Below are 12211 nucleotides of genomic sequence, written 5' to 3'. Positions count from 1 at the left end.
TCTTTAACGATGACTTCTAAGGCCGGAACAGGCCATGCTAGGCCTAAATCCTTGATACGCATGATGATGATAATGATGATCTGTATATAGTTAAAACAGTTTGTTAATGTAAATAATCCCATAGGGACTGTCTGTACTTACTGCCCTAAACAGGAAAATTCTAGATTGTATTACACAAAGGCAATACCTTGCCACCAGAAAACTTTTTATATTAGCTCCTTATAAGGATATGTGAAAGTTGTTTGTGAATTCCACTTGTAAACACTCAAGGTCAGTGTCAGACGGACTGACAAACTTCAGATGCACTTCCGCTGCCTGAAACAAATAGGATTAAAAGAGTGTAGAAGAAGATCAAAGAAAGGGTCAGTGTCAAGGAAAAAACAAGGGATCGCACAGAAATATTCGGGGTCTGATGTCTTCGTGCAGGGATCCGAAAGAAGGTGAATAAAAGGTGTTGGCCAGAAGATTGAGGATTGGATATCCATAGGTCATCATTGGTTATCCACAGGTCGCCATCGGTTACCTGTAGGTCGTCACCAATATCCCAGCGGTTGTTCGTCGGATGTAAGCCATCGAGGACACGACTTCAGGAGGTCATACCAGTGGCCTGAAAGAAGGATGAAAGAAACTGATCCGCCAGGCAAAGCATTGATTTGATGTCAAACCTTTGCGGGGAGCTGTCGTCTGGAGAGAGGAAATTTTCGAGTGGGAAGGAATTGCTCTGTTAGTCCAACGTAAGTACTCCTCAAGCCGATAATCTTCGCCCGATGTGCTGCGAGGACAGTGTCCTAGAAGCATCAGAAAATCTATTGCCGGTGCAAAAAGAGAGAAAACCTGACATGGGAGGAAAAGGACAGGATTCCAAATTCGGAGCCAGGAAATAAGTACACGCAGCAGGTGGCAGCCCTAAAGCGAGTTTGATTTTTTTTCTTCGCATTTTTGTGAATTACAGAAGAACTCTAATAGTGGACTGTTAAGATTAGGCTGCTGAATTTGAACAGAGTTAATGGTTGGATTTAAATGTTTAATAAGTAATAGAAGATTATGTGTGTAACAATTAGAGAGTAACAGTTTGTTAATAGTGCATTTGCCTAGAGTATTATCTTGGTATCTGAAGGATTGAACTTTTATATGTAATGATATTCTTATGTGTATAATAGTAAAGAAGTGACTGTTTGTTAATGGTACAATTGCTTAGTAATTCAATATCGGAGGAGAGTGGTTATTTATGTGACATGATTTTCATGAATTGAAAGTGCATTTTAACATAATTGTTTTATGTAAAGTTAAACTAAGCAAATCTTTCTTTAATGGAATAATAGTGTAAATTGTTTTATGTAAATAAATGTGTTGTTTAAATGTTAATAGAGTGTTGACTGATACTTAATTTTTTGATGCACTGTTCCGAAAATATATTAGAGCCTATTAGCAGGAACCCAGGAGAAAGTATAGTAAAGGATAGATAGTAGACCACGACTGCAGACATTAATTAATCAGGAGTAATTTGAATATAATGGGAAAACTACTGGACACACTTACCACTTCTTATTGCTAGAAAAGAGACATCAGTGGCACAGCTTATCAAATAAATTTTCTGGTGTTCAAGAAATAAGAAGGCAGTATAGCTTAAAGAGATAAATAGAGATATAAGCAAAATAATAAGGTATACAGATATAGATATAAGAGATAACCCCCCTCCCCTCCCATTTACAACATCACATCTTTTCTTCAAATCCACTGAACTCTAATTTTGTAGTAAACCTCATGAGGTTCCTCCCTCTATTACAGGATTTTATGGTATGGTATGTAGTTATAGAATATGACTTACGTGACTCCCACCCACAAAAGGTTAAAGAAAAACCTGCATTAGTCTGTAGATGGCCTTAGGATTAAACACTCAAGAAATCCTACTCTAGAGATCAAACATCAGTTGATATTTAGCTTTACTCATCTTGATGTTTGTAATAAATACTAAATAAATACTAACTTCTTCTAGCTTTACAACTCTTTATGAGTTTTAGTTTGCAAAACAATTTTTAGCCAAAATTGTTTTGCAAGAGAAGGTACTCTTTTGAATTCTAATAATTTTCTAAAAAAGGAAAACACATTCATGCGGCGTGTGTGGAGAAGTCAACATTGTTGTATTTATTGCAACAGTTAGCTTGCAATTTATACCACTTCGCCTGTGTCAAAACAAATTATAACCTGCTAGTATGAATTACATGTTTGTCAAGCTAAAGTATTTTTTTACCAAGAATGGATGTGAAGCCTTTATACATAAGTTATTCTTACTATCTAGCCCTATCTAATGCAATCCTCAATTAGTAAAGCAGTATATATTTCTCATCTAATAAGTCTGTGTACATAGCACAACCAACCTGATTGGCTTTCATAACCGTTATACAGTATCAGATTATTTCACCTTATTTGTAATGCTTTGAATGACTTATACTTTTCAACTATTATTATAAGTAGCTTGTTATTTTTTAGACATTTTTACATTTTACTTTTACTTGCTTTAAATGATTTTTTTATTTAATGTACCTTTGACAGAGTCCTTTGACTTTATTAAACCACATTTCCTCTCTGATATATCTGAATTATTCAGATGCAATGGGTTCCCCACTCTACCTCACGCTACTACCACTAGTCACTTTCTATATGGAACATTTTGAAAACCAAGCAGCCAACAAAGCTACACTAAAACACCAATAGTTTGGCTATACTATGTAGATCATGTATTTGCTATCTATTTGTTGACTACATACACATTTTTAAACTTCAAAACAGATAAAGTAACAATTTTTAACCTTTCTAGAACCACAATGAACTAATGCTGCATTATTCTTTTCCATTTATAGAAAACTCACACATAAGGAAAGGTACTTACAGCAATCACACCACCCCATCTCAACAGTATGTCACCCTCAAAACACCTACACAGTCATGGCTATTTGTTCAAATCATACAGTCCTTGAAAGTGAGCTAACATATCTTGGCAATGCTTTTTATCCAATGGCTAAAATTCCAATAAAACAGATAAAACACTGCATCCACTCCTATTCCTCCTGTGACCAAATATACAAGATCACACCAAAACCATTCTCATCCCTTATATTCAGGGCACATCAGCATAATTTCCATGCCACTTTCAATTATACTGCTAGCTACCGTCATCCATTCTCCTAAGCATCAGCATCTTCTTGCACATCCTGGACTGTATAAAACTCCTTGCACCTGCAGTTTAGCCTATTTTGGACAGTGATTAACATCTGCCCCGAAGAACACAAAAATTACATCCACAATCATCTATACAGGAAGTCAGGGCCAGCAGACCATGCTCTGGATATTCCTTTGCACAGGATTAAATGGAAGAAGATATTGTGTTACATAGAAATATTTATAGATCTGAGAGATTATTTTTATAATCAGCATCAGTTAGGAAGCAATCTCCCAACCTCGAGAAGTATGGCTGCATTAATTTGCAAAGATCTGGAAGACAGTTGTGAGACCAAACAGCTTGACTTCTCCAAATTAATTTCATGGTTATCTGGCCCTAGTACTTGCATTCTTCTGGCTGGTTTGTCTGTTTTGCAGCAGGAAACAGGCAAATGAGACTGGATAACTCACCTTTAACTGAAGAGTCCTGATAAAAGTTCTTCAAATTCTAGAAGAGATTCTAACCCAGGTCTTTCCAGACATAGGACACTGTCATATTAGGACAATGGTTCTTTTCCTGTTACAATTTGAATTGTAACAGAAAAAGAACTGAATAATCAAATGGAGTGACTATTGATTCAAAGAAAATTAGAAGTTTATGGAAAAGATTTATTACTGAGATATTTTTAGAAAATAGAACTACTTTCTAAGAAAGTAAAAAAAAAAAAAAACAAACCTTAATTGTCAGATCCTCTTTGCCTTTAACCACTAATACGTGAATTGGAGGATATTCACTGTCAGTTCCATGATATTCAACTACTGCACGCATTGCATTCTGAAAAATTTTCATTTATCAATTTTAGAAAATTTTTTTATAAGCAAAACTCTTTTCACTTATAAACTTCATATTCAGTGTTAATTAACAAAATGCTTATATCACTCTTAAAATAACTTTTAAAAGCTTTATTTTTTAAAATTTTAATAAGGCACGTTGTTTTGATTAATGGAGCATTACCAAAAGGGAAATCAAACTCTTAAGTTAAAACCAATCTTCTAGCACTTCATATAGTTGCCTATTTTGACTTTTAGACTGAAACTAACAGGTATAATGACTAACAAAAAAACCACTATTTTGCTTAACACACAACCATGTAACTTTAACATCAGTCAGGTTGGTTTTAAAGTTCTAAATATAAGATCAGGAGTTTAGCTTAAAAAAGTGCATGAAAGCTGAAGCTTAGGATATTTCAGGATCATGATGTTTTAAAGTTCTAGTTTATATTCATAATACAATAAAATACAATTTTATTTGATTCATAATAAGATAAAATTTCAGTGTTAAAAAAACAGGATAAGGTGCATGTGAGTTGCAATATCATGACAGTTCAATGCTTAATGCATCCAATTTCCTTTGCACGTTAGACTAAAAGGCCTGTTACAGCATTATCAGATTTCAGAAATGCCAATATAGTAGGCATTTCTGAAATCTGATAATGCTCTGATAGGGTGATTAATCCTATCTGCAGAACATTATGGCTGTCAAATACTTGCATTCTTCTGGCTGGTTTGTCTGTTTTGCAGCAGGAAAACAGGCAAATGAGACTGGATAACTCACCTTTAACTGAAGAGTCCTGATAAAAGTTCTTCAAATTCTAGAAGAGGGTCAACCCAGGTGGTCTTTCCAGACATAGGACACTGCTGAAACTGACTTAGCTACAGAGACTCTTACAAGTGTATTTAAGTTCCATATAAGGAACTACAGTAAACCCTTGATTTTATGGACCTCAATTTAACAGACAAAATTTCCAGTCCATATGTCACATTGTGAAAATTAACACCCTGTTAATTTTAAAATGCTTTTAACCAAGATTTGCTTATAATTAAATTAACAGATTGTTTTTTGTTATTAATTTCCTGTTATTTTTAACAAATTTTGGCGATAGGCCATCATATGTTGGAAAAACACTGTAGTAATTTAGCCGACATAAATGAGTCACCGCTCATAAAACATGTTCGGCGAATGATTAGCACGTGATCACACCAATCGCACTGTAATTGGTTCTTTTGTTGTGTGGCGTGACTTTCTGCGGCAGTTTTAACGCATGCCAGCTGATGCATTTGGAAAATCTACTTTATTATATAACAGGCTTTCGGATTTAACGGACAACCCCCCCTTGCCCGGATTAGTCCATTATATCGAGGTTTTACTGTACCCCCCCCCATGCACACCCAATTTATTTAATGTGGATAAGGGAATTTTTTACTTTACATCTCAAAATTATCAAGAAGACTAAATTTAGTGAAATAAGTCCCCATTTTACATTACCACCATCTTTGTATTCACTTTTCACTGTATGGTTTAGTACTGTGTCATAGGTGAAATTTCCTTTTATCCATTTTAGATTGCAACCCTAATCTCTGTATGATCATGTATGAAACTGAGTTGGCTCAGAGTATGCAAAATCATTTGTATCCCAAGAAAACCAGTTGATCTTAGCATTCAAGTAAACTGCATCTGTCTTTTGTTATAACACAGTTCAGTATAGGATTATAATAAAAGCAATCTGAAGCAAAGAATTTCCATTGTTAAGTTAATGTTCCATTGTTTTCTAGAAGATTTATAGAATTTATGCTATTGCCACCCTGAATGATCTTAAGTCTCCTGATGGAAGGCCAATAAGAATTAAAAATAAATCATTCATGTTGTGCTAAAATAACCTGCAACAACCATAGCCACACAGTGGTTACTACGAACAGCATAAGGTGCTTGTGCTCCTTATCCTGTTTCTGGAAGTGTGATTTATTTCAATTCCCCCCCCCCCCATCCATCCTTAAAATGCTGAGAAAACAAATCATGCAGTGCACATAAAATACAAAAAACGCTCCACTACTGTTACTGGCTTAAAAGCTTTATTTATAACAATAATAGTGTTGGCACCTGATGAAGTATATGGCTTCATTTAAATGACTATGAAGAAAACAACCAGAATATTTATGGGAGTTTTGAGACCACAAATGTTCCCAATAAAATGTGTTATGCCAAACAAAAATCCTGCTTATGATGCTTAATTTCTTTCAAGAAAGTGTATAATGGAGATCATCATCATCATCATCAGTAGATGATGATTTGCAGTTTAATCAATTTGTTAGGTATGAGGTTAGTTATCAGGTTTCAACATAACAGTGACTAGATCACTGCTACACTTATGTGAACAAAAATGGCCCTAAACTGTTTCTCTGAACTTTCAATGTTACAGGTGAAGAAAATCAGATAATTTGGTTCCCAAAATTACCTGCCTTTTCACCACCAGATTTTTTTTTATTTTTTTATTTTTTTTTTATTTTTTATAATGGAGTTATCTTAAAGAACACCATTCCATCTCCCTTGAAAATTAAAGATGAATAGCTTTATGGACAAGTAACTTGGCTTTTAATAAACTTAATTTTTGGTAATGATATATAGTTAATCCTATCTCAAGTGTATGTCACTGCATGAATACTCTGGTAAGTCTGCCTGTTTTGCAAGATAAATAAATGTAAGTTTCCAAGAGCAAAACACTCATCTCTCTCTCTCTCTCTCTCACACACACAGAGACAGACACAGAGAGAGAGAGATAGTGGCTCTGCTGTTGTAACCTAAAGCTATGCAACTCTCTGTATACAGTTTAGTACTGACAGATGTCCCTACAGCATTTTCTGGGTTGACTGCAAGATCCACCACTGATGACGTGTGGGATACTCAAAATGTGGAATTCTGAGACAGAGCTTGGCAATCTTGGTCACTGAGTGCTGGTGGCCTCCCGGGGTTTTCCTACTGTGGTAGCACTACCAACTGTCAATCTACAAATGACATAAGCAATGGGTGGATTTCAGTATACTGAGACGGGTAGCAATGTCACAGAGAGAAAAGCCACTGATGTTACCAAACTTACGCAGACACTCCCTGAATATCTGCATGTGGCAGGATCCGAAATATGAATGGAACATGAGGTGTCCAAATACTTTTGTCAACAGCGTACATAATAAATGACCACTCTCTCTCAGACTCCCTCCAATCACTTTCTCAAAGACACTCTGTTTCTGCTTTTCTTTTTTTCTAATTAAAATAGCCACTTCCATGGAAGTTGCTCCAATAAACTGGCCATTACCATTCCTCTAATTGCAAGTGCAGGCCACTGCTCAACATCCATGTGCATTTAATTCAAAACATATGAAACCAATCTGTCATTTTCTTCGTTCATTCCATCTATCTCAGTTCTTTGAAATAGTGTTTCCCATATTGTTTTTTTTTTTTTCACTCTCTAATAAATACCCTCCCACCCACCAGCCTTACAAGAAGCTTCTTAATATTCTTTCTTTCTCCTTACTCACAAAGCACTATTGGGGGGGTACAGGTCTTGTGACCTCTCAATGTGTGGGCTTAATAATAATAATAAACTAACAAATAAAAACAGGGTATACTAAATACTTGCTGATACTTTTGTAATAATAGTATAGCTAGACACAAAAGTCTAAAAATATTCCTCACCTGAAAAGTTAAACAGCAATTTTCTGAGATCAACTTCAGAAATATACCATCAATTGCATGTATACAAATTACGCATTAATATAAAATACTTTTTTTTTTTCAACAAACCCTTTCAAAATAAAATGTGGTACTGCTCACCTTGAATAACTCAAACAATATGTGATACAGGTGTGACGGAATGTACACAAGAGATATAGATCTGTTTGGTTCAATAGCTAGCAAGAAAAATATCAATTAATATTAGTGCAGTAAATTAAATTAAAAGAACAAGATATAATGCATTGAATAAATAACTCCTGGAAACATTTTTAGCTATAAAAATTGTTGAGTATGTTACATAAATAAATTCTTGTATAGGATATGTTGTTAGCTCATATCTAGAGTTTGCTGGAAATGAGCTAACATGAAATGAGTTAGATACGACATGTACAATGAGCATAGCAAAGCCAACTTAGTGTGGTACTGCACACAAACCAAGTTTGGCTCTGCTATGTACATGATGTGGCTGCAATCTGACATCATGTTGGAAGTTTAATAGAGTATCAACAGAACTAAGAAATTCTTAATGCTTCCAATATTTCACTCAGTCACCGAGTCATCTTCAGGAAGTACAACTAACATTTGTAACACACACACACACACACACACACACACACACACACACACACACACACACACACACACACACACACACACACACACAATACTGAATGAAACACATGGATATGATTTAGGTTATCCTATCTAGGTGGTGCATCCTTCAGGGACATTTGTAAGAGGCCTAGGTTGTAAACTGGGATCCCTGAAGCTTAATGTTTTCCAAATTTTGGGAAGTTTCTTGCAACCATATTTGTTTACATTCGGTTGATTTCCAAGTGCCGTTGCAGATTCCATCAACAGTCTTTCTTTTTTAAATTTACTGTGGAGCATGGTGGTTTTTTCTAGGTCCTATGAGTGGTATCCAATACGTGATCTGCAAAAATCAGATTGACCATAGTCGTGATTGCCAATGTAAGTTTTGTAATCATCTAAATGGATGGTGGGCTGATCTACTGTCTGTCTGAAGTATGCCAACTTACAGGAACAGGATACCTTATATACTCCAGTCGCTGTGAGAGAGAGGATGAAGCTGATCTTTGGTAGAACTGAAGAGGTGGCCAAGGATTAGGGAAGGATTTATTTTATTTTTTAAATTTTGTAAGAACCACAGCCATTGAATAGGAAGGTATTGTGTATATGATTGAGTTCCACTGGAAGAAAGATTGGTAGGCTCTACTAGTAAGAGTTAAAATGATGTCATATTGTTAATGGTGATGATGGAAAAGTTTGTGAATATATCTGCCTGTATGAGTGAATTTTCTATATACAGTGAAGGCAAGGTTACCATTCAGAAGGCACGTAACTCAGGTATCTAAGGATGGGTTAACTACTGTTATTTTCCTTTTCTACCATAAACTGGATTCTTGAATGTAGACTTTGAGGTGACAAAGGAAGGATGGGTCTGGGCAATGAAGTCAAATAGAGAACACATCACCTACATATCACAGCCATAATAGAAGTTTTGAGGGACTGAGCCTATGGCTCATTTTTCAAAATTTTCCATGCAAAAATTGGCAAGTGGGGTGAGGTGGTGGCATCCATAGCAGTTTCCTGTTTGAAAATTTTTTTCCTCCAAGAAAAATAACCAGAATTGATGGCAAAAGAAAAGAGATCTAAGATATCAGAAGGAAAAATGTTTTTTAAGAATGTTAAGGTGTCTTTGTTTACCTATATTCAAGGGAATATAGGTAAACAATGAGGTGATGCCAAAGCTTGCCAATATATCAGTATTATTTAAAGGTAATTTCAAGAGGTTTTAAAAATGGGTAGTTTTTTTTTTATTTTTTTTAAATACCCGTATATTATCGCGTATAGTGCAAAAAATTTATGGGCTAAAATTTATGGTCTAAAGTTAGAGGTTCGCATTACGTGCAGATCTTAAAAAATATAACATCTTATTAGACTTGCACACACAATATATACTACCTAATGCCTATGCAACCAAATCTACTTGACCCACTCGCATTCGGTGACCATGCATCGTATCTGCACATAAAGCCAGTAATGTCATATTGGTTTAACCACAGTTCATTTTAAATATTATTCGTTAAACAAACCTAGCCTGAAAATGAGCCAACAGAAACGTAAACGTCCATCTTTTGAAGCAGGATTTAAATTGCGTGTCGTGCAGTTTGTAGAAGAACATAATAACAGTGTTGCTATGAGAGAATTTGTTGTAGCAGAGAGTAATATTAGACTTTGCCGTAAGCAAAAAGACAGTCTTGACTTTTGACGATGACGACAACTACTACACTGATGACGCAATGCCTACAGATGAATTTATAAATGAAATGTTTGATGACTCAAAAGATGAAGAGTTTAAAGGATTTTGACATTTTGTTTTAAAATAAATATTTCTTTCATTAATTCGTATTGTTTTATTTATAATGTTAGGAAAAAGATTAACAGATTGCATTATATGTGGATATGGCATTATAGGGCTAGTTTTCAAACAAAATTTCTAGTTCGAATTATACGCGAAAATATACAGTATATATAGGATGTGGTATGACCAAAGAATTTGCTAAATGTTTTGATAATTTGTAGCATGGAGCATCAGTGGCATCTACTATAAGTCTTAGAGGAGAACTGGTATGTGGCTTTTAGGAAAACCATATATCCAGGAGAGACAAGAACTGAAGAGTTTGAGGGTTTTTTTTTTTTTTTTTTTTGATGTCAGGAAGATACTTTCTTAAGTAGGCTTTTTAATTTTTTTAACCTGCATTTTGGTGGGATCATAATCTAGTGAGATGTAGGGAGAGCAAACTCAGAGAATAATATCCGATTACATTGTGGCATTACTCTTATCTGTTCTGATGATAACAATGCTTTTTTCTGTGGGAGTTTTTGGTATTGAGACCACATTATAATATAAATAAAGAGTTAAATAAAAATAAGCAATTAAAACCCGACAAGTTTCATATGACATAAAACTACTTACATAAACGTTTTACACAACAAAAGCCTATTAACAATTAATTACACATATTAGATGTTTTTGATACCTTCACAACTTAAATATAATTAAGAAACCAGAATACAAATGGTAAATTTTTTATAATATAAATTAAGAGTTTAATAAAAATAAGCACTTAAAACTTGACAAGTTTTGTATGTCGTAAGACTTGCATCATCAGGGGAAGTGGTTTATCAATTATATTCAGCAATTGTGAAGTTATCAAAAACATCTAATATGTGTAATTAATTGTTAATGGGCTTTTGTTGTGCAAAACTTGACTGGTTTTAATTACTTATTTTTATTAAACTATTTATATTATAATGTGATCTCAATACCAAAAATTTCCTACAGAACTGCTAAATCACAGAAACTTAAGTTCGCAATACTTCTTTCTTTTCATAACTTTCTGAGAGCAGCAAGTTGGCCAAAAAATAATTACTTTACGGAGATGAAGACTAGGAAAGAATGTGGTGACATCAAATCTGATGTTCCAGAACTAGTGATGGATTCCACATTCTATATTGTACATTAGGTTTATCATTGGCACTTCTTTCAGTGCTACAGCAAATTAGGATGCTGACAGCATTTTTGTATAGATTTTTTTTGAAGACAGGTTCACTACAGTATGGAGAGGTTGAATTTGCAGTATCGATTTAAAATTGCTCAGAATATTATACTTTATAATATGCTTATTTCTTATTTTTACGAATTCTTTTTGGGCTGATGTTTCTGAAATGTCTGAGAGAATGGACCAAAGCTCAAAGTTGAGGAACACCAAGAGCTCCAACTGTAATGAGCGATGACGGCATTGGTGGTAGCAACAGAGGTGTGCACTCCAGTGATCAGTTCTCACAGTAGTGCAAGACTGGCACATTTGTACATATTATTATGTACATTTCCTATGATGGAACACTTCATAAATCCTGAAATTTTAACAGAACACCTTGGTTAGAGTCTAGTATCATTAGTCTCATATTCAATGTAAAGCTAAGCGCACATTATCACCGAAGCAAGCTGTATCACATCACAAAAATGCGACAGCACACACACAACAGGATTGCTGGATCACAGTACATTGCACTGACCTTGCTTGTGACCGCACGTATCCTAGAATAGATACCTCCGTACTTCACTCACGCTCGGAGGGTTTTGACAACAGCAGGTGGCTGAGTCAAGGAAGCGTGCACTGGCCTTAATAGCACAATCCACACGCAGAGTGAGAAGCTCCTAATTTTCAAACATGTTTGAACTTGTCGCAGCATTTAAAACCATTCCAGGTTCATATTAATTTTTATAATTTTTCACGGAACACAGTTTGGGAAACCATGGCCTAGATAAGCGTAGTTTCAGCTTATCGTATTGTCTTGCTTTGTGTGCTATCTATCTATTAACCAGAAACAATTAGTATCCATGTCAGAATGTGGAACTGGACAATGAGACTTATTTATGCCTATGGTCCCACAGAA

General features: G+C 35.0%; 1 protein-coding gene across 1 annotated transcript in view; it reads right to left on the bottom strand.

Moving 5' to 3' along the window:
- Positions 1-12211, bottom strand: part of LOC150093629 (pyruvate dehydrogenase (acetyl-transferring) kinase isozyme 3, mitochondrial-like) — a 149807-nt gene that overhangs the window by 44926 nt on the left and 92670 nt on the right. Inside the window, exons 7-8 of the mRNA XM_090412654.1 lie at positions 7826-7902; positions 3896-3994 (exon numbers count right to left, since the gene is read on the bottom strand). Of these exons, the coding sequence (XP_090268780.1) occupies positions 3896-3994; positions 7826-7902 (176 nt within the window). The remainder of the gene's footprint in view (positions 1-3895; positions 3995-7825; positions 7903-12211) is intronic.

This window comes from Typopeltis vanoorti, chromosome 23 (genome assembly GCF_054136105.1).
Source record: "Typopeltis vanoorti isolate ZY-2024b chromosome 23, IOZ_Tvanoo_1.0, whole genome shotgun sequence".
Classification (NCBI taxonomy): domain Eukaryota; kingdom Metazoa; phylum Arthropoda; class Arachnida; order Uropygi; family Thelyphonidae; genus Typopeltis; species Typopeltis vanoorti.
This window is presented reverse-complemented; position numbering and strand designations above follow the sequence as displayed.